The 23,771-nt window shown below is 45.0% G+C and overlaps 1 protein-coding gene across 11 annotated transcripts in view; it reads right to left on the bottom strand.

The window, feature by feature from the left end:
• The window catches only part of KTN1 (kinectin 1), a 57,929-nt gene extending 41,226 nt beyond the window's left edge, over positions 1 to 16,703 (bottom strand). For 7 of the 11 annotated variants that reach the window (XM_039712651.1, XM_039712652.1, XM_039712658.1 and 4 more), the window contains exons 1-6: positions 12,382 to 12,904; positions 10,635 to 10,772; positions 8,131 to 8,298; positions 5,745 to 5,875; positions 3,267 to 3,383; positions 50 to 190 (exon numbers count right to left, since the gene is read on the bottom strand). In XM_039712651.1, the coding sequence (XP_039568585.1) occupies positions 50 to 190; positions 3,267 to 3,383; positions 5,745 to 5,875; positions 8,131 to 8,298; positions 10,635 to 10,772; positions 12,382 to 12,904 (1,218 nt within the window). Of the gene's footprint in view, positions 1 to 49; positions 191 to 3,266; positions 3,384 to 5,744; positions 5,876 to 8,130; positions 8,299 to 10,634; positions 10,773 to 12,381; positions 12,939 to 16,562 lie in introns of those variants that run through there. The other 4 variants (XM_039712656.1, XM_039712649.1, XM_039712648.1 and 1 more) reach the window with 4 other exon arrangements.
• Between the last annotated feature and the right edge of the window lie 7,068 nt (positions 16,704 to 23,771).

Consider the following 23,771-nt stretch of genomic DNA (forward strand, 5'->3'; position numbering starts at 1 on the left):
AACAGTTGTTCATGAGCACCAACTCCAGGAGTTTTGGCAAAGCATTTACCTTTATCTTCATCTGCTGAGACTCCTGGTAGCTGACGTGGATTTTGCTCTGGAAGGTGCCGTGCTCCTTCTCCAGCGCGTTGATGCGCTCGCGCATCTTGGCCGTGAGCAAACCATTCCTCTCCTTCTCTGCCACCAGCTCCTGGGGTGGAAGTGACAGCAAAAGGGAAACAAATCACCCACTGCTGCTTTCTTAAGGCTAAGTGTCTTTAAGGTAACTACAAATACAGCAAGTGTGCATCAAACCAAAGTTGCTGGAGTTCTGGATGCTGAGAATTTTAGACTCTCTGTGCTGACAGACTCTGACTCCCAGGAGAGCACTTCAAAATTTGACCTGAGGCTGTGGAACAGCCTTCCAAAATTGATTGATAGCAGAGGGATTATGGGTGTGTAGTTGATTACAAGTGTGTAATATCACAGGGTGGAAAACTTAAGAGTTTAGAGGTTTACAATATAGCAATATATATACAGAGCAAGATAGAAAATGTTAAAACAAAAGCTAGTCCTTCTTCTTCACCTTCTTCTCCATGGGTTTGGGTGGTATTTTGTAATTGGACAGAAAAGTCTGCACTGCGGACTTGGAGTGATTAGTTATTGCATTAAAAGTGAAAATTATTTAAGTGTCATTTCTTAATTAGACAGTTTAGCCTTAAAAAACCTTATAACGAAAGATTGTTAACCATTTTATATCTAATTAGTGAAGAACTGCAGAACTCACCACCTGTGAAACTAACATAAATGAGAAATAATAAACACCTCAGTCTGAACACAAACTATCATCCATCTGGAGTACCTTCAATCCCAACCTCAACAAGAGAAAAAAGAAGCCAAAAAACCAACATTTAATGGTGTGAGGATCGAACTCACAACCTTCCTGAAGTCAGCATGAAATCTTTGTTCAGCAAATTCACAGAATCAAATCAAACTTCCAAAACCTTACACTGATCCTCTATCACCATAAATCTCACGTTTATTAAAAAGTTTGCCAATTTAAACACTGATCTTGCTTTGTCTCAGAAGAGATGGGAGTCTTATTTCTATCAAGTCTGGACAAATCACAGAGTCCTAACAACTAAAACCACAGATATCACAGAGGACAAAGCTTAGACATCCCAAGCTTAATCATCCCAAGTTCAGCAAAATGAAGAACACTGGTAAAGCACCATGGCAAAATAGAGCACTTTAGAGCAAAATAATTGCTTTGTAGCAGGTAGCAAAGCCAACAGCTTTGCCACGGGAGATGGGCTATTAGCGCACTACAAAGGCCAGAGAAGCCCTGAATCCCACCAGCATGATGCCATATTATAGCTTTCAGATGAAAATACACATTGCTTTTTAATCTTTTATTAGCCAGTAATTCAACCCAGACACCTGAGAAATCCACAGAGCTGCTCCTCTGCAATATAAATGCACTTGCTGTAGTAAGCAAAACCATTAAGTGCAGCTTTCAGCAGCTGTCATCACACAAATAGGAGTTTGTACCACCCAAGCTTCAGGTGTTTTCAGCCACACAACTCCTAACACTGCCAGGGAGTCTTGACACAATTTAAATGCTCTAAATTATTAGCCTGAATACCCTCCATTTCTTTGGAGTAATTATAGTCTTTTTCACCTTTTAGTTTAAATAAAAGCTATTCTGTCTGGTAGATCAAACTCCAAGTTTTAAACCACTTCTGCAAATACAATACAGACAGCTTCAAACAAATCTTTCTCCATGCCTTTTTTTAACTAAGATGCAATTAAAAGAAGGGCACCAGGACACACTGCAGCCTCCTCTATCCCTACACCAATTCCACCATTCACTTGCAGTTCTCCATAACCCAGCTACCCTGTCAGGGCAGAACCAGAGATCCTGGGGAGATTAACTTTTCCCCAGTCTGTGTTTTGCCAAATACCTCTGAGTCTTGAGGTACTCAGCTCTTGCTCTCATTTATCCTCTCCAGGTATTATCTTTATCAAGATCCCTGCAGGAACCACTCTGCACCTTAAAGCACCTTTAGCTTTTGACAGTGCTTTCAGAGAAACACATTAACTGGGAGATAAGAGCTTTTATCAGTCCAGCTGAGCTTTATCCCTTGTTTGTCCTGATACTTCAGCATTGCAGCAACTTTGCTTTTATCCATTTTCTCCCAGCTTTTCCTTCCCCAATTCAGATGGGAAACACCCCCCAATGACTCCTACCTCTCTACAGCTCCTGTCTCTCTTTTACAAGCACCACTTTGCAGATGTTTTTTTTCCCCAAAGACATCTGCATTTCCCACACTCAGATTCCTTCATCCATTCCCTCTGCCCCTTCAGCAGCAGATCCCTCTCTCCAATTTTATTCTGCAGTCCTGAGCCAGTTTCTTTTTTTCCCTCCAAACACATCACAAGCCCTTTCTCTCTACAATTACATATTGACTATCCCAAACCTCTTGATCCCACTTGTAAACACCTGTGTCCTGCCAGGAGCTCACACAACACCCACTCTCCTCTTCCCCTCTCATCTCCCAACTCCTGCATCCTCTGACCACTCTGCTCCCACCTCTGGCCACCCAGCTTTCTGTGCCCAAATTATGTCCCACAACGTGGCCTTCCTGAGTCTAATGCTCATGTGCTTCCAGATCAGGCAAAACACATAAATCTTTCTCCCAACACTCCAAAATTCCCGTAACTGCCTCATTATTTGGTCTGCTATAACTGTTTTCCTCTGAAACATTCATAAGAGAGTAAATTTTCATAAACTAGTTTTAACAGTGCTGCATCAGGATCCCAAAACAATCCCAACTCCAAAGCAATCAGAGCTGCACCTCCAGGGGTAAGCAGGCAGTCTGCACTTTCTGTAGCTTCCTTCTTGAAGAAAACCAATGATTGTGGTGCCTAGAAACACACAGGCATGTGAATGCTACACTATGGACCAAATTAAAATTATGATGCAGGAAAGACATTCCATATTTGCATCCACAGAACAATCTCATAGTGAAGGAAGTGCTTTAAAAAGATTTGAAAAGAAAAACAGGCTCAGCTTACAAGTCTCAGTAAATTGAACTCCCTGGAAAAACTACTGGATAAAAACTGCATAAATACAATGTAAAAATCAAATGTAGTGTCTTGGTAAGCTTTTTCAGTAAAAATACTCCACCTTTTGGCTTATACTAAGCCAGTAAACCAGCATTTGCTGGCTGTTAGTCCTCCAAACCCCTGCTCCTCTCTACACCCATGAACACCTCAGTACTTACCTGGGAGAGCTGCTTGCACTGCTCCTTTGCCACAGCTGCCTCCTCCTTCATTGCTGTGAGCATCTTCTCCTTGTCCTGGAGCTGGTGCAGAGCTGCAGCTGTCTCAGCCTTGCTGGCCTGCAGCAGGATGACATAAAAATAACCACTACTAGTGGCACAGCACACTAAAAGGCAGCAGAGCAAACCTGAGAGGAGGAAACACTCCCTTCCTGCTCCCAAATTTTCCATCTGCACTTTGGTGCACGTGGCACCACCACCAGTACCCAATTCTGCCACTAATGGATTCACCAGGCAAAGAAATGCATTTTGAAAGCATGGAAAGCAATTAGGAAGGCAAATGGGCTTTTAAGGTGCTTCCCATTTGAAGAGAGCTGCAATGGGGAAAACAAAGAACAGCCATTAAGAGAAATAATGGAAGCAGAGGCAGAGATGCTGAATCAGTCAATAACTGTGGTTGGAAGGACTTCCAAGATCAGCTGGTCCAGCCCAGATCAGGGCAGGTATAATCCAACAAATGTAATTGCCTGAAACATCTCACCACAAAGGGAAAAGGAAACACTGATCTGGTGTCTCCTTCCACTTCCCAGGAGAGCCTCCAGCTGATGTAGTTACATTTCTGCTGGCACACTGACACAAAAAGTTTCAGAGATACTCCAGGGAACAGACCTAGAGGAACAATCCCCATGGTCCTACAAATGAAATAAATGTAATAAAGAGCACAAATTCTATGTGTTTGTGCTCAGATTTGAGTGATGGTTGTGCAGTCTCAGCCCTTGAAGGTTTCAAGCCCAGACTGGGTAAAGTCCTGAGCAGCCTGTGCTGACCTCAGAGCTGGTGCTGCTTTGGGGAGGAGGGTGGACTACTTGGACTTCACCCATTGAAGTCTGAGAACTGAAGAAGGAAAGAAGTGTCAGTCTCACAAATGGACCCTGAATTTGTTTGGAAATTCTCCTTTAGTGATAATGTGCATGCCTGCAGTACAAACACACTGTCAGGGACTTGCATGAGCTACAGAGAGAACACCATTCACACTTCCACCTACAGAAACCCACTTTTTTTTGTGGTCTATAAACCCAGGAACTAGTTTTCATCCTAAAGGATCAGCTTTAACACCAAACCTTCCTTTAAAAGAAAAAAAAAAAATAAAACAGAGCAAGCAGGGTGGCTGCTCAAACAGGCAACACCATTCCAGGGGCAGCACTACTGGGTTTTGTCCTTGGAGGTTTTCAAGATGCAACTGGACAAATCCCTGAGCAAATTGCTCAGAATTCAGTGTTGGACCTGTTCTGAGCAGGCAGCTGGACTGCAGAGCCCCTGAAGCCCCTCCCAGCCCAAACTGTGCTGTTATTCTGATATATTGCATTAATTGGACTGACACGTAGCCAGTTCTGCATTTCTGCTCTGGTACCGAGTCTGCAGAGGAACACAGGATTGCAGGAGCTCAAGTGTGACACACAGGATGTGACAAGCACAAAGTGACACCCACACTGAGTCATGGCAGGGAGGAGTAGGTGTGTGCCCAGCAACAGGACGAGGAGCAATGGCCACAACCTAAAACACAAGCTGCACCTCAACATGAGAAAGAGCTGCTTTCCCTGGAGGATGGCAGAGACTTGGCACAGCTACCCAGGGAAGGGGTGGAGTTTCCCTCTCTGGAGACATTCCAGATCCACATGGACACATTCCTGTGTCACCTGCTCCAGATGACCCTGCCTTGGCCAGGGGATTGGACTGGACGGCCTCCAGAGCTCCCTTCCACCCCAAGGATTGTGAGATTCTGCATTGATAAGATATTGGTGGACACCACTCTCTTCTGTCCTGGCTACAAGAATTAAAAAGAGCTGCCAAGCACTGGCACAAGCTGCCCAGAGGGGTTTTGCAGCCATTCCCTGAAGGCTTTAAGATATCCAGACTGGATAAAGGCCTGAGCAGCATGGGCTGACCTCAGAGCTGGTCCTGCTTCAAGCAGGAGGCTGGACCACTCCAAACCCCCTGAGGTCCCTTCCAAGCCTGCAGTGCCCTACAATCCTATGAAAAATATCCAAAGAAGTCAAACTACACTGTGTAGACTTGCAAAACACAGAATTAGCTGATCAAGGCAAGCACAGCTTGTTCTGAATTCCTCCCATAGCTTATCCTATTTACACATCTGGGAAAGATCACTCCCAAAAGCCACCAGCCATCCCTCCCCGTGCCAACACACACGTGTCAGCAGCAGCATTCCTGCTTTATTCCTTGCTCTCCATGGCCATGCCTGCTCTTCCCAAGTGGCCAGAGCCACCCCTGGCGTGGCAGATGGCAGCACAAAGGCATGTGACAGCTCACTGCTGCATGCCAGGCAGGCACAGAGCAGCTGGAGAGAGTGTCCCAAAGGCAGACTGCCCAGATCACACTGACAGAGCTCATCTGACAGCACCCCTTCCAATTTCTGTGTGTTTAATCAGTTCTGTCTTCCCCCCACACTCCACAGTCATTCACCTTTTGCAAGAAATCATGAATTGCACCAGATTTTTCCTTTAACACCTCCACTACACAACGGGCCTCGTCTTCAGAGAAGATCATATTCTTCATGGATGTTACAAAATCCTTGAATTTTACTTCAGCATTCTCTGCAACACAGAAGGGAGGATTTATTTACTTTGGACTCCATACAGAATTATTTATTTTGCCTTGAAACAGCATGTGATAGGGTATCATTATGCATTATATTTAATTCCAGTCTGAAATGCCAAGAAGCAAGAGGTCAGGAACATTCAGCAAAAACAACATCTCTCCAATTTAAACCCGATAACAATCTGCCAGCTGATAGTTTTGGGAAAAGAGAAAATCCCACCACTCTGTTTGCACAGTTGGTAACATTTATAGTGTTGCTAGCAAGAAGACAAAGCATAACACAGATTTTGGAGGAGAAAAATAGCATAAATGTGAAAAATTCAAGGGTCCTTTCCAGTGTATCATGACAGTAATTTAAACTGAGCTCTCAATTTGGAGGGACAGCCTGGCTGCACAAGCAATATGCACATGAAAAGTTAATTAATTAAAAAACTGGCACATTTTTGATTACAATATATGGAAGACAAAAATATTAACTTCCAAATTTAGATTGAGGGAACTGCTGCAAGAAGAGTTCAGCAGAAGGAAGATAAATCAGTAAGATCCCTCTTAATGGCTGACCAAGCATTTAAAAAGACACACACAAGGAAACACAATTCAACTGAAACAAAACTGTTTTCTCTAACAAAACCACTGCTCACAAACAGGCTGCTCATAGACAGGTCATTAGGTGGCCCTCTGACTCCAGGAAATAGGAGCACAAGACCAAGGCACCTCATATTCTTGCCAAATATTCACCAGTGCCCAAAAGTGTGTGAAGGGATGGGAATTTTAAAAAGCACAAGCTTAAAAGTGATGCTTGGTCAGAAATTGTCCCACAGATAATGGAGACAGGTCTGGGTTTCTCACCACATGTGCTATACATGCCCCTGAAATCAAGTAACACATCAAACCCAACTGTCTGAGAAATAAATAAAGAGCAAAAAAGCAGCAGTGACTCTATGCCCTAAAAGAAATTACAAAACATAAAACCACTGAATGACAGAGCATGGAGAGGGAGAGCTGAGGAATTCCAGCACACTCTGTCCTAGTCCTAAATCCAACTTAGTCTTCACTTCAGCTCACATCAGAGCTGCACTGACATCACCAGTGATGCTGCTACCAGGAATATGCCAAGATCCTGAGCCCACAGCCCAGGAACTGATCCCAGCTGGGCCAGGACCAGCCCCAGCCCTGTCACCCCTGAAGGCACAGAGACCTTGCCCTTGCATCCAAGGAGCTTACAATTAGAGCAGGGCAAGATTTCTATCTTGGGAGGGCAAATCCCAGCTGACACAGGAGAATTAGGAGTTCATGCAGAAGGTCAGCATGCTGAGGAAATGAGAAGGGACAGGAGCATGTGAGGAGCTCTGATGCTGCAGGACAGTAACGTGCAGCCACTGAGCCAGCAGCACAACAGGAACCTCAGGAATGTGGGAATCCAATTAAAGAGCTGCCAGGAAGCTTTCCAGGGGATATTTTAGAAGACAAGACTAAAAAGAGAGGCCCCAAAGAGTGAAATGAGTGACCAGACAGTGCTGAAGAATCAGCCTTCTGCCCAAAGCTGAGCTGGGTGTCACTGCTCAGCTGCTTGGCTTCTCTCTGGCTGCTCACAAACTTGAGGTCTCACCTTATGGCTCAGTAAGTTTGTCAGCCTTTGAGATGGCCAAAGGCCTATTTCAAGCTTCAGAGTGGAACACAATGCTCATTAATCACTCCAGGCATCTGTGGGAGAGTATGAAGGAAGTTCTCCTGTCCCAACCAATTCCAACTGCACTGAATGGAAAATTTGGACTCTCTGGAAATTGCCAGACTCTCTCCACTGACAATCTGCTTCAGGTCACTCTGTATTGCACTGGGTCAGCCTCAGACAGCTCCATGAACAGTCCTAGAGCGTGCAGGCTGCCCTTCCAGCCTCCAGCAGACCCCAAGAGCTTGTGCTGAACGCCTGGGTTTGGAGTCCATCCCTGTGAGCAATGTCTGAACTCTCCACTGTGAACTCCCTCGCTGCATCTGTGTGGTCTGTGATTGCCCCTTTGCTCACTGGGGACACAAAAGCCCAGTCAGAGCTGAAAGGATTCAGATGGCACTGAGCCCTTTCCACAGTGCCAAAGACAAGGCAGAAACGAGCACACACAAGAAGAGCAAAAATGTTTTCCTCAAATCCCTTCTTCACATTACATCAGAGAGGATCCCCCCTCCCCACACATCTTCCCTACTGAATTTTGCAAGCAGGCTATGCCAGAAAGAGACTGAAATATCAGTTTCTTACCTTTATCTGTTTCATTCTTCAGTTTCTTGCCACTGCTCTTCTGGATGCCCTCATTCACATTGTGTTTTACAACTTCAACCGGCTCACGCTTTTCCAAAGTGCCTGAGTCAGAATTATCCATCAAAGGAATATAAGTTGTTGCTTGAATAAGAGGTTCATCCACCAAAACTGTAATCATAAGTCCACAGGATGGGTTAAACTTTGTAATAATTGACACCAGTATTTTTAGAAAAGGTGCCACAACATTAAGAGTTGAAGTAAAGCAACTCTAACCTCAACAGTTAATTATACTCTCCATTTCTATTATCCTTCACAGTTTAACTCATTAAAGCTCTTCAGGTAAGTCCATTAAATAAAGGTCTCTAATGCATAGTAATTTAATAGCTTCAATTAAATTTCTACATCCAAAACTGTCTTTTAGCATTTTAACAAGAAGAGAAGAACCTTTACATTTGACTTTCATTTCACTTTAGTAAGAAAGTTACACGTGGCATCAATGGTTTTACTTGTGGCTGTGGAGGAAATCATTCAGCATCCCTAAAATATGAGTAAAGCCTTTTGTCCCTATTCTGTTAAAAGCTGGTACTTCACTGCCAGCATTTCCAGGGATTACATCACCTGTGAACTCAGCCACTTAGGCAGAACATGCAGCAGGGGCAGCACTCGAGCTTGTTTTGCATGCAGACTCCACTGCACTTAATGAAGATTTCTCATCTGTCAGAGCAGGTTTTGGGCATCATTAACATGCAGAGAGGTGCTCAGAGGCACTGCCTGACCCCAGCCCTCCACTCCCACACCACTGGATCACCGTGGTGAGGAGCAGCCTCTGTCCAAAGAGCTCTTCAGCAGAGACAAAAGCAGGTGAGGGGACAGCGGGAGTGACAGAGCTGGGGCAAGAGGCACAGCCAGAGCTGCAGCTTGCTCAGCTCCTGCTCCACAGTGCCTGCAGGATGCCAGAGGTTGTGCATGGGCCAGCAGGCAAATCACTGCCCCAGCCAGCCCAGAGTGCAGGGCTGATGGACAACAGATGCCAGGCAGCAGCACAGAGAGAGGAGGAATTGGGTGGGATGCAGGGTTCTGGCAGCAGTGCAGAACAAGTAGGCACTCCTGGCTGCCAAAGTGCCAGTTATGAAACACTCTTAAATTCTGGATGCTGTAAAAGGAGGAGAATAGGCCAGATGGACATTTTTGTGTCACCTGGTTCTCTCCACTTAAGCAGCCAGCAAACACCTGCAGGTACACTGCAAGCTCAGAAGAGAGGAGAGCTCTCCTCTAGCAGAAACAACCACCAGCTGCTCTCCTCATATTTTCCCTTCCTCTCCTTATGAACTTCCCTTCCTTTCAACACCTATTTAATATCAATGAGACATTTTGCAGTATGAAATCCCCACAGTCGTGTCTTGGCTAATCCTGGTGTCCACCACAGCTCATTTTTACTCTGTCATTTTGGAGAGATGGCTTGAAAAGAAAACAGTTTGCATTCAAATAATGCATCAGCTCTTGCCCTGTAGCACTGACAGCTCAGCTTTGCTACTGCTGAGCTGGTACTAACATTTCCTGCCATGTACAAACAAGTCTGTGGCCCCTAAAAAAGTGCAATACATCCATTTCCATCAGGAAAAGCACAGAACATCCATAAAAGGTGATCACATCCTGAGTTCCCCATCAGTAGGCTTTTCCTAAGAATCATTTAGGAGTTTTTCAGTTGTACAGGAACCCTACAGAGCTTGGAACTCCATCCTGGACTGAACAGGGTCCATGACAGATCTGCACCCTGATAACCTGACCAAAGTATAAAGGGAACAGTGGGCAACAGTGTCTCCTCCAGGAGCAGCCCAGAAGAGTCCTGAGAAGCTGACAAGCTGGCCTCACAGAACTTCATGGTCACCCTGTGCCCAAAAGCCAGACACAACAGCAGTCATTGTAAAAAATTAAAAAAAAAAAAGAAAAACACAAAGACACAGAGGCACAGTGAGCCAAGAGGACACAAGAAGCAGCATCTTGGCAGAGAACAAGGGATGACAACAGTGGAGGCCTTGACAGCAAAGATGAACAGTTTCTGTTGGAGCAAGAGCCAGCCAACAAAAGGACAATAAGAGAGGAATGTGGTCAAAGCAACTGGCTGAAAAAACTGCAATCTTGTTTGGGGCAATGACTGCAGCAGTTCCAGACATGCCTTGCTCAGAGCAACTTCAAGTCTGCCCAGCTTATACTCAAAGTGTGTTTATTATTCCTCATTCAAGTGTGGATATTTGGATCCAAGAGAGCTCAGAAAGGTTCACAACATTCATTATCTCATGCTCAGTGGTACCAGATGTTCATAAAATTTAACAGGATCTCAAGCTCAGCAATCTTTCCTACCTGGAATTCCTGCTTTTTCAAATCAAGAGTTATTTACTATTGAGTACGAGTTCCTTTTCCAAAGGAAGAGGAACTAAAGGATGGATGGGAAAAAGGTTTAACAGTCAGGTTTATCTGAGCAATGTCACAGACTGGATTCTTACCATTATCAACTTTCTGCTTCTTTGCAGAGACCTTCTTCTTCCCTGACACATTTTCTTGCTTTATCTCCTGGTGGAGCAGCACTGGCTCTTGCTTTTTGGCAGGAGATACAACAGAATCAGTCTTACTGTCTTGATCATCTGCAACAGACAATTAAGACAATATATGCTCTTCTGTACATTCTCAGCATTACTTTTCAATCAGCAGGTCTGTAATAACCAAATTCTCCAATCCCAGGAAAACAAACTCACCTCTTTTAAATCAGAACACAAACTTATCCCCATATACATACACACACAGACTCATACACACACAATTCCCAGGTCAGGTGAGACCCCAAAGCAACAGGAAGGTTCAGCAAAGTCAAGAGCCACAGCACCCAGTGATTTTTAAGACAGGAATCTCATGTGCAAGCAGAACACATGGCAATGCAAGGAACAGTTTAACAACTCCAATCCAGATTTCACTGTGACAGAACAGACAGCACATATTACCCATATCAGTTTCTTATTCAGAAGTGTACTTTTCCCCTCCATGAACCCACTTGGGCACTTTAAACACACACCCCCAATAGCTACTGGGACTGTGAGAAGCAGAAAATAAGCGTTTCCCATTAGGGAACTGGTCTTTTTAAAAGCAGTTTCTACTGAGAAATTTTTTTATCATTTTGGACAGCCTGTGCTATATTAAGATTCTTGTCAGAGCTGACACGCACCACACAGGGCTCTGGTGTCAGCTCCTGTAATCAAGGATAAGAGCTCGTTGTGGCTACCCTCAGAACTGTGCTTGCAGACCACATTTTAACTGTGCCACAGAGATTTGCAGAGAACACCCACAAACAAGATTGGATACTTTCTCTGTTGGTAGTGGGTGGGTCTTTTTTCTCCAATTTTTTGGTGGGTTTTTTTCAGAAAAAGAAAAAATCTACCACATCAAGCAGCAATGTCATTCTTTTTCCTCACTCCCTGTGCAGACCTGCTGTGCCTGCATCTCACAAGGGGATCTGCAAATATCTTGGGTTTCATTTATTTCTAGAACTGGGTATTTTTATTCTTTTTTCACTTCTATTCCTAGTCAAGACAACCACACAGAGACATATCCTGCCGAGGATATGGTCAAGACAGTCAGAAGTGATTCTGATGAGTTTTTGGTTTGTTCCAGGTTGGATATTTCAGTCACAACAGCCAGACCAGTTTTAGCATCAGTTCCATTCAGTTAAAGAGGTGTAGCAGGTGGGCAGCAATGAATCAACCACCAATCCATGAATCAGCCACCAAACACCTCTCTGTGCATTAAGCCTGCACTTACAGTGATTTATTTTGCAGACTGCTATGAGGTTTCTTGAGATGCCCAACCTTATCAGAGCAACCACTCTTAGGACTCCCTTTTTCCACAGCCTGGCTCAGAATGCACACAGCAAAACTATCTACTGACTTCTCTCAGGTAATCAAAATTTTGATTGAGAGCAAAGCAGCCAAATCACAGAGCAAAGCAGAGGAACGAGCTACTCTGTTTCACTTTATCTTTAGTAGAAGAAAGCAAGGACGGGAGGAGGAAAACCAGAGCACTGCTGCCAGATGAAAAACAAGGGGGACAAAAAGCAATAGCTCATAAAAAAGGAGAAGGTTAGAAGGGAGCTTTGTCCCGTAGAGATCAGGCAGAACAGTTGTGAGAGACACTCTGTGGCCTTGCAAAAAGCAGAACATGGTTTTGGCGTTCTGTGCAAGAAGCATATGCAACATCAGATACCCATTCCATTTTTCTGCTTCTTCTGCCCAGGCTTCTTCTTAGCTGCTGTTGGTTCAGATGGTGGAGTGGGCTGTTTTGTAACAGGGACTGGATCTACTTTCTTGCCTGAAGACTTGGATCCTTCCGAGTCCTTAGTTACGTGATCATCTTGGTTGGCCTTGTGCTTCTTCTCCTTCTTCTTCCGCTCCCTGAGGCCGGCGGGGGGCTCGGTGCCACCCGAGGGGACAGCAGGGACGGGCTCCTCATCCGTGCTCAGGGCATCAGACAGCTTAAAGTCCCGAGGGGCATTCTCCGAGTCAGACTCGTGGATGTTCCCGTTCTGAGCCTCTTTCTTCTTGTTCTTCTTCTTCTCGGTTTTCTTTTTGTCGGCCTTGCTGGGTGGGAACTTCAGGTCCCGTTTCTGTTTGGCGAGGACCTCATCGTATAAAGTCTCTTTCATGAAAAGCCAGAAGAAGAGGAAGATAACTGTAATAACCACAGAAGGAATGAGGATGATGAAGTAGGTAGACTCGTAAAACTCCATTGTGCTTTTTCTTAGCTATGATTTCTTAAAAAACCTACAGGAGAAAGGAAAAAAAAAAGAGGAAAAATTAGGTTTTGAACAGGTTTTCCCTCAGTGTTATTTCCTCCACCAATTATAATAATAAAAGAAGATTTCTCCTTGTTACAGAGCAGCCTCAAAGTAGCTTTAATAAAATTACCAAACTACATCAGCCATGGAACAGCTTCTGGAATCATTTACCACTTGCTTCAAAGTTGTTGGCTGGACAGGAAGAAGTGCAGTTTGCCAGACTGCTGATCTGGGGAGAGAATATTCCCTTCCCTTGCTTTCCTTCCTCCTCCTCACTCTTCCTTCCCACGTGACTTTCATAAAGGTAAAGCTTTTGATTTCATAAATACACGAGACAGCACTTCCAGAGGCTGTGAAATAAAGACCAGTAAGTAAATGCAGAACTCCACTTTTTTTCTTTTTTTTTCCTTTCATAAATCAAATATAACGAATTAAGATTCTTATCCTGGCAAGTGGGAATTAAATTTCACCTTCCTTTTGTTCCCAGATTTATGACAGCTTCAAAAGTGGAATGAGGAGAAGACAGGAGAGAGCCCTGAATTTTAGTCAGCCATAAAGAATCAGGTATTTTCAAAACTGCTTTTTGAAGTCTAAAACCCAGCTTTACACTCAGGAAAATTCCATACATTTATGGGGAAACAGGAAGATCTGTTACTTATTTTGAACATGTGATGGCATAAAAGTTCTAGGGCACTTATACAGACCAGATGATTCCAGGATAATTTGCTGAAAACAGTATTTTTGTCCCAAACATCGTATTTATTTTCTTTCTAAAAAAGCAGGAACCACAGAGTTTAAAAAAAAAAGTCAGAACAAGGTTAAAAATCCTAACTTTGGGGTCAAAACAAGCCAGATTTTCCCATTTCATGACTGATTGCTATAAAAAGACCTGGATTTTTGCAAGAAGAATACAAATCTTCTCCAGACTGTTTGCTCCAAGAAGGAAAATAAACCAAAAAAAGAAAAAAAAAAAAAAAAGCCACCACCTAATATTGAAAAAAAAATAATCCACACTTAATCCAAACTAATTAGGCAACTGCAATTCCCAATCCACCAATTCAGTTTAAAACCCATCATGGAAAGCACATGCCACAACTCCATTTTCCTCTACACAAGAAAAAATTACTCTTCAACTCGAGTGTCCCTTGGGACACCCATCCTCCTGGGAATGAAAGGCAGGGATTTAACCCAGGTTGCTCAGAATATTTCCACTGCTGCTTGAAAAATGAAAACAGATGTGTCTACCCAGGGCACAGGGAATAAATCCATGGAGAAGCTGCATGGTGCAGGGAGAGGGCAAGCTCTCCTTGCCTCTGGGCAGAGCATTTACTCATTTCAAGTTGTTTTACCTCAATTCCTGACTGGTTTGGAAGCTGCTGTCACAAACTGGCTTGTGCCATCCTGCCACACTGCAGAGAGCTCGGTGTGGAGTCTGGCTCTGGCTCAAGAGGGAAGAGTTGTTATATAGAATGATTTCTGGACAGAGAGGAGTTCCTGTGATAATATATTTGTACAGTGCATTGAGCAGCACAGAAAGCAAGGCTTGGGAACACTAATTTGGCTATTAAGTTATCCAAATAGAAGACTAACACTTCAATACACTAATTATTCATCAGTTGTCTTAACATTAAGTCTCCTCCCAGTTTGTACTTATTTTCTGCATGCACACAGCTCACTGAAAATTACAGGGTCTAAAATTACATCCAGCACAGAAAGTTTTGGAAGGGCTGAGAGGGATGAGAAGAAAAGCTTGTCTTTTGGGGGGAAAAAAGCACAGATGCTCAAAACTAAGCTGGAGCTTTCAAAATGATTAATTACAGCTACTTGATAAACCCAGCTCCCTGCACTAAGTGATCTAATATTAGTCATCTCTTGAAGGAAGCAGATCTTGAAAATTTGTCTCAGCCAGAGTCAATATTGAATGCTTACAGGGAAAAGCTAATCCCCAAAGTAAATATGTAATTAAGCAGATTTTTCACAAGTGTAATTAAGTTGATCATTACAATACATTACTGCAGCAGCTACAATAGCCAAGCACAAGGAGCCCAGCACAGCCCAGCTCATGACAGCAGCACACAGCCAGCCATGAACTCATGGCATGGACAGGCACACCCTACACAGCTCCCAGCATCTGACACCAGATGCTCAGGGCAAAGCACAGGTTCAGGGTAACACGTGCTGGTAAAGAGCTTCAAGGCTCTTCAAGAGGGTCAGGAGGGCACCATGGCCACCAAGGCAGGACATGCTCCACAAAGAGATTGCTGCTCCGAGACCAGAGAGGATAGACACACTGAAGAGCTACAGCTGCTTCCAGAGGAGCCATAAATCCATAATGACAACAGCTACTCTGGGTGGGGAATGTGTGCTGGACTAGCTAAGCTCTGATCTCAGAGCTAGACAAGCTCTGCTGAGCCTCTGTCCCCCACCCTGCTCCCCCCTCCCTGCACTTCCCCAAGAACAGGATCATCTCCCAGATCTGGAGTATGACACTGCAGTGATGAGGTCCAGAGCACCCCAAGCTCCATTCCTGCTCCCTGTACTTCCCCAAAAACAGGATCATCTCCCAGATCTGGAGCATGACACTGCAGTGATGAGGTCCAGAGCACCCCAAGCTCCATTCCTGCTCCCTGTACTTCCCCAAAAACAGGATCATCTCCCAGATCTGGAGCATGACACTGCAGTGATGAGGTCCAGAGCATCCCCAAGCTCCATTCCTGCTCCTGTCCCCCTCCTGCTCATTAGGGCAAAGCCAAACATGAGCCACACGGACCTTTCCACCCCAAACACTGATCAGAGGAAGGCAGATCTGATCTCTGAATTCCATACACAAATCCAGTTTTTCACATAGAAACACAGTTCAAAAAACCCCATTAAATCTAAATCTAAGTCTCAGGGTGTAACTAGAATTGATTAAGCATACAGGAACAGCAAGCAAAAGCTCTGCTCTGATGGTCAGACTAATTTCTCATCTCAGCCCAGCAAGAGTATTTAAAACTCACTCCAGGGGGATCCCACTGCTGCTGGCACTATGCAGAATGACAAAACAACATCCATCACACCACCCTCTGTCAAAATGTCTTTATAAAGTGGCATCCTTGCCATGGGGTAAATTGGCAGTGTTTTGGCTCACACAGTTTCCACTTGTCCTTTGACAATCTACAATTACTACAACAGTTCTATAACTTCCATTTATATTTCTGTATTACACTGACAAGCCATCTAGGAAAAAACAGAACCACTCCATAGGGGGAAAAATTCTATGCCATGCAGAAATAAACAGAATGAAGAAACTCATTCTATTAAGACAGAAAAAAGCAAATGCTGCATTGACACACCTGCACCTACCAGCTTAACTGCTCCATTTAGTTTTACCATCCTGGTTAGGAGACACACTCAAAAAAAAGAAAAAAAAAATAAAAAAAGGGACTTTTTATCACTTGCAGCTCTGAAGTCTCCAGGGTGGCTGCACCAGCTCCCCACCCACCCAAACCCACAATCCCAGCAAGGCACTCCCAGCAGCAATCACACTGCACTCCCCCTCCCTACTGCCTACAGAGGCACAGCAACTTTAGCTACACTTAAATTTCAAGGGATTTGGTTAAATACTCACCTTTGATCTGCATTTGATATTCAACCTGCTCTTGATCACGTTTCTGAGAGTCCAGCACCCGTGCCAGGCTCCCCCCTTGCAGACATGCTCCCATCTCACCCGTAAGTTCCAGACCTCACAACATCCCTTCAGTCATTCTGAAAAAGGGGAACAAGCTGCATCTGTCCCAGGCCGTGCACAGACCCAGTTACTGTTCCCATCCTGCCTTTAACAAAAGAATTGCACTTTTGTTCCCTGAACAGAGCCCGTGCCACAGAAAAATAACTATTTCTGAACTCCAGTGTGCTATTACTGCCTGCACCTGACTTCTCCTGCCAGTTCATGCTGCCCTGGATTTTCTAACCCACCCTCTGCCTTTCTGCATTTAAATCTCAAGTTTCACCCTGTGCAGATACCACAATTCACGGGATATTCATTCAGTTTAGGTCCAGCGGATTAACTTACTTGAGAAGATAGAAATAAATTATAGCTCCATCTGGCTAATGAGTCACTCATAGCTTAGCCCCAGCACATGAGAAGCATGGCTTCTATAAATGATTGGGTCCCAAAATGCACATAATCTTCAGGGATTTGTGCCTCTTTGAAAAACTAACATTAAAGAGGGGAAATACAGGTACCAAGATGCCTTTTTTTAAATACTAAGCAGTTTAGGAGATACCACGTATGATTTAGCCAAGGCAACAGCTCCTTTAATTGGGATATTTCCCTGGGATTTTCTCAAGCTGGCAAGCAGACTCCCATCCAACAGTCACTAGGAACACAGCAAGAAGTCTCAGAGCTGTATCTGGACTGAATAAATTCCTCCAACAGATAACATTATTTTTGTTCTCCCTAATCTGCACGCAGCTTGGAACACACTCCATATCAGCCAGCTGCAAAGAGGATCCTCTTGAAAACAGCTTCACTCCCAAACCCATCCTCCCCCAGAACTTTTCCAGAGAAAAGCCTGCAACTTGGGCAACTAAACCCAGACCTGCCACAGGCAAGGTATGAAATTAAACAAGAAGTTCAGCCACTCCATGCCTATTCTACATTCATACAGCAAGAGCAACCAGCTCTCTGTGACTTGTTTGCATTACCTGACTAAAGCACTGCTGGGCTCCAGCTCTAGGAAGGGGGATTGCCAGAAAAACCTCAGGGTACCTCATTTAACATCAGTGTTGGTACTGTATATGGGAGAACTGCAGAATTACAGCTTAGGTGGGTTTAGATTTGGGTTTTTTAAGCAGCCCTGTGTGTTACTGAAAAAACACGATGGGTTTTTCATGTCCCAAGACAAGACAAAAAAGACAGCAGAGCTGCTGTGATGTGACACAAACAGTTGTTGGAGCAGGCAGGGATTTTAGCCCATCAAACTTGCTTGAGTTCATTAACACCTGGCTAACTTCAGCAGGTGAGCCACACTGGGAAGGAAGGAGCCCCTGCAGTCCTCAGCATTCCCAAAACCACCCAGTGCAGAGAACACCAGCAAGGAGCTGACTGCACCCAAGCAGTTTTTCACAGGAGAATTAAGGTATTGCACATAAATTTCACCTGACACCTACATAAAAAAGAGGCACAGCTTCCAATAAGGTCACACACAATCTTCTCACAGGTCACTTTTAAATTGCACAGTTTGAAGTCATGCATGAGGCACTCAGCAGCCACAAAAGCTGGAGCTCTAAATGGACCTGTGAGTTTTGATCCCAGTGGCAAATCAGAAAATTACAGGAGAGAGTGATAGAATACCCTGAGTTGGAAGGGACCCACAATGATCACTGGGTTCAACTCCTGGCCCTGCACAGATACCCCCACAATCCCACCCTGTGACTGAGAGCATGTTCCAAACACTCCTGAAGCTCTGGCAGCCTTGGAGATGGGACCATTCCCTGGGGAAAGAACCTGATATCCAACCCAAACCTCCCCTGACACAGCTCCAGCCATTCCCTCAGGTCCTGTTGCTGCTCAGGAAGAAGAGAATAGCATCTGCCCCTCCACTTCCCCTCGTGAGGAAGCTGCAGATCAGGATCAACTCTGCCCTCAGTTCATCCCCTCCAGGCTGAACAAGCCAGGTGACCTCGGCCACTCCTCTCCTGGCTTCCCCTCTAGACCCTTCACCACTTCTATGGCCCTTGGGTACCCTCCAACACTTTCCTAACCTTCTTATATTGTGGCATCCATATTACTCAGGGTAAAATTTAACCTACATATTTGTATTCTCTTTAAATAATATAGTTTTGTATCTCTATTTCCATGCTCTGTTTACACCAATCCCCCCAAACCCAAGACTGGGGGGGAAGCATAATAAACAGCATTTCAAGCTCTGAATTTTTCATTTCAAGTCTTGCCCTGACAGCATGATTTGTGCAGCCACAGGAGAAAGCTGTAGACACTCAAAAACACCAACTGAGCCATTCAGGTGTTAAAACTACTCTTCTCAGAAAGGAGACCTGTTCAAGGGAAGCTCAACAGTGCTTGACACCCCCTCCAAGGTGCTGACAGCAAGAGCAGAGCAAAACTTGTCAATAAATCTTGCTCTCCACTTTATTTCACTGATACAATTAAGCCATTTGCAGAGCACAAGCTCAGTGCTTCAAATACCCTCTAGGTAAATATTTTCCATTCCAAACATGCCGCTGTTTGTACCATCTGTTAGGCTCTGTCTGCTCTCAGTCGCTTGATGTTAGTTAACACAGACAAGCTCTTTATTAAATTCCAGAAAGAGTAGCTTTGCTTCAACAAAAGCCTTTACTTTCAGATTTTTTTTTGATGCAGCTTCAGAGCCAACACCTGACAAACTGCAGCAGCAGCGCCGAGAGGAAGCCGGGAGCACAATACGGCTGCACCACCTCGCCACCAGCACCAGCAGATGGCCTTGATCTTGTCCCAGTGCCGGCAGCAGGGAGCACCCAGGTACCTCCCACAAGAGGTTTCCACCACAGCCCGGCTGTTTGGGCAAGTTCCTACAAGATAAGGCAAGGCAGGGATTCACCAGGCGGCAGCTGACGCCCTGAAACCACCTGGGCTGGAGGATAAAGCCCAGCACTGGAATTAGCATCAGTGAAAGTGGAGCGAGCAACCTTGTGTTTAGCTGGGGATAAATGCACACACACCTGCTGCTGGCACAGAGTGGGAAAATCACACTCTGCATTCCTCACACTGATATCCCAAACTGCACAGAGCCTGGCACAGCAGCACCCACTGGGCTCACCAAAGCATGGGCACAAATACACGGATATCAGCAATGGTGTGGCAGCAGGACCAGGGCAGGGATTGTCCTCTGTGCTGGGCACTGCTGCAGCACCTTTGGTCCTGGGGGCAGCTTTGGGACCCTCATGAAAATAAAGATGTAGAGGAGCTGGATCTTGTCCAGAAAAGGGAACAGAGCTGGGGAAGGGTTTGGAGCACCAGGAACAGCTGAGGGGGTTCAGCCTGGAGAAAGGGAGGCTCAGGAGGGACCTTCTTGCTCTCCACAACTCCCTGGCAGGAGGCGGCAGCCAGGAGCTCAGGCTCTGCTCCCACAGAACAAGGGACAGGACATGAGGAAATGGCCTCAAGTTGCACCAGAGGAGGTTTAGATTGGATATTAGGGAAATTTTCTTCATTGAACGGGTGGTCAGGCACTGGCACAGGCTGCCAAGGGGAGGGATGGAGTCCCATCCCTGGGAGATTTAAAAGCTGTGTGGATGTGGCACTTGGGGACAGGCGTCAGTGGTGGCCTTGGCAGTGCTGAGGGAATGGTTGGACTTGATCTTACAGGGCTCTTCCAACTTAAATGAGTCTATATTGCTCAGCACAGCAAAGTTTTAGGAAACCAAAACATTTCTTGCAGTATTTGTGAGGGGATTTTACTTGGGATAAAAACCAGTGCGTGTCAGGATCAGCAAAAAATGTCCCTGGCTCCACCAGGCTCCAGAAACTGCAAGTTTCCCCTTTAAATCACTAGCAGCTAACTCACACATACAGCCCTATTATCCCCAGAGTTAGAAGATAACAAATTATCTTTACACTACCTTTTTCCAAAGTGCCTGCAAAGAATCAAAGGTTTCTTTCTTCCAGCAGGAATTACTCAGCAAGTCTGCATCTTCCCATCGCTACTTCCAAGGAGTCCCTGAGGCTTCCCCAGCTCCTTCCTTCACACATGCATGTACAGACACGCTCTGCCCACACCACCATGAACTATTTGAGAGGCATTTAAACACCCAAGCAGCCAGCTCAGGCTTTTGGGTAAGCATTTCCCCTTTCCCTGCTCTCCACGCAGGCAGGGACCAGATCAGACATTTGCTCTTCAATCACCACCCGCTTCCGTGCACAGGGAACTGGGAAGTGATACTTCTCAAAATAGGAAGGCACAAAAAAAGAGATCACAGAATTTTCTCAAAATAATACTACAAATAAGAGCCAAATCTAGCAGACTTATGGCCAAAGCTGAGCTTAGGTTCCCTGTCTGAGCAGCAGTTCCATCTGTCGTGTAGTTTTTGAGCATCAAGGGATCTCCTGCAACATGAGCCCATCCAAAAGCACAAACCTGGTACAGATTGGAGCCAGCACTCCTGGGTCAGACAGGCAAAAGCATTAAACACACAAAACCACACCTGAAATCTGCTTCTGCCCAGCACCTGGGCAGGAGGGAGGGACCGGGTCACACCTGTTTTTATTCTAATTAGCTGTCTGGGAAGTTCACAGGGGTTTGTACAATCCAGGCTGCTGTGACACTCCACAGCAGCTCAGCTTTACCACACACAAAAGCCATTTACACAGCTTTAAAGTGCTGTGCACCTCAACAAAGGCCTTAAGACAGCTGTTGTGGTCTAGTGTATAAATAGACATTCACAAGATAATCTTCACCTTGGACCCACAGAAAGCCTCAGGGAGCAGCTACCAGCCCCTAAAAAGCCAGGACAGGTACAATACAGGTCTGAGCCCAGCTGGGTTTGCTCACTCTAACACAGCTTAATCCCTTTCTGACGCAGGAATAAGTTGCATTACTGTAAGTGTGCTCATTCTGCACCTATCCCTGCCATGCTCTATTATTTTAACTCAATTAAGTCTGAAGCACCCACGGGAATGATGCACTTGACCACCCTCTGGTCATAAATGAGGCAGAGCCCCAAATTCCAAGTAAAACCAAAAAAAAACATAAGGTCATCTCCTGAGACATTCAGGGCTGCTACATCCCTTTAATCTCTTTATCCCCAATTCCAAATGTGGAAGGACATTTTTGGCTGTGAGGGTGGTGAGGCCCTGCCACAGGTTTGCCCAGAGACGCTGCCCCATCCCTGAAGTGTTCAAATACAGTTTGGATGGGGCTTACAGCAGCCTGGGATGGTGGAAGGTGTCCCTGCCCATGGCATGGGGTGGAAATCAAATAGTTTTTAAGGTCCCTTCCAAACCCAAATCATTCCATGATTCTGTAACAGAGGACAGCAGGTATGAGCAGTAGCTTCTCAGTACTCAAATTCCTCTCATACCTTCACAGAAATCTGCAAAGAGAAAACAGCTGGAATGGAACATTTTCCCCTTCCCAGTGCATACAGCAAATATAACTATATAGACATATATTCCTGTATTATGAATTCTTGTTAATAATTTAAAAAATAAATGTAAAATAAGAGGAGATGGAAACAAAAGAGGCAAAGGCCTTTGGTCCAGCTATTTTTTTTTTTGCCTTAGCAGATTCTGTGAAAGTATGAATGGCATCCGAGTACTGGGAGACTAATGCTCATTCAAAAAACCAACCCAGGTTTTCAGGTCTTGATACACAAGAGCTGCAAAGAGTCAAGGAGAAAACTCGAATGTATTACCTGCCTGTGCATCCCAGGAGAGGCAAAATCCTCCTCCTGCACATCCCCAGCAGCAGAGTTTTCCCTCCCTGGGCAGGCACAAGCTGTTCTCCATCTGAATTCAGGGCAGAGCAGCCGCCCTCGGCGCCACAGCGACAGGAAAACCACGACAGATTGCTAAAGAGGATGGCATGTTGTTTATGGGTTGTGTTTCTAAAGTTTGGACTTAACTGAGAAGAGATCAGTCTTAGTTTATTGCTTGATTCTCCAGATTTCTACTCAACTTTGCCCTTAACTATACTCACCAGGCAACTTTTCAGCTTATTCACTGGAATTCCTCCACACACACACACACACACACAAGGAAGTTTTAGCCCTACCACTTGTTCTGCAGCTCTCCAGACCACCTGGTGCTCAAGCTTTTCTCCCCAATTTCTCACTAAGGCAGTCACAGCAACAGAGAAGCAAAAAATATCCTCAATATAAGGCTTGAAGGGCAAGCAGGTCCCTGCGGGTTGGATTTATTAACCTTTGTACCCCCACACCCCGAGGGTGCAGAGGCTGCCAGAACTACCTCAAACTGAGCCATGCACAGCCCAACAGTGTCACTGCTGCTTTCACCACGTTTCCACCCACACTGAACGAGGTCTCACAGGAGCTCAGGGAAGGAGGACTGTGTGCACCGAGGTGATGGCACAGAAGGAAGACAAGAAACCTCAAAATAAATGAATTTGGAAAATGTCCTATAGCAATGTATCACCAAAGGTCTTCCTGCAAGAATATATTAAATTCATCTAAGAATATTAATCTTGTTCATATTAGAGTTTCTTTCCACTACAAAAATAAATCACACAAAAGATATTTAGTCTGAACACCATAAAAGTGACTTTATCCAGACTTATTTTTGAATGTATATTGAAGGGATAAGAACAGAATTCTTCTGCCAACAAAGACAGGTATTAACCTAAGAGAATCTATTTAGCTTCAGACTTCTTAACCAGACAAGATTTTACTCAAGTGTGCACACGCTGTCCTTTACCCTGTTGCGAAAGGAACAAAAGAAGAGGAAATGACTAATCAAAGCAGCAGCACATTAATATATTTTGGTATGTGGAAAGGGAAAATTGTAGCTGGTATTTTTAACATTCCCAACAGGAGAATGCAGGGCCATGCATACACCAGCCACTATTGGAGGTTCAGCAGCTCCCAGGAGGGGAAGATTTAAAAGAGAGAAAAAATGTGAAGTTGTGTCCCAAAGAGGAGTTCTGTATTCTCCATTTTTCAGCACAAGCTCTGCTGGAATGAGAGCTGGAAAGGAGGCATGGCTGGGATCAGCAGCAGGGCCTGAGTGATAACAGGTGCACTTTGCCTGAGCTGTAGGAAAAGCCCAGCCTGGAGAGGTGCTCTGGAGGGAAAAGGTGAGAGTTTCTTGGAGCACTGCCACCAG

This window comes from Passer montanus, unplaced genomic scaffold (assembly GCF_014805655.1).
Source record: "Passer montanus isolate IOZ18808 unplaced genomic scaffold, ASM1480565v1 scaffold27, whole genome shotgun sequence".
Taxonomy (NCBI): Eukaryota; Metazoa; Chordata; class Aves; order Passeriformes; family Passeridae; genus Passer; species Passer montanus.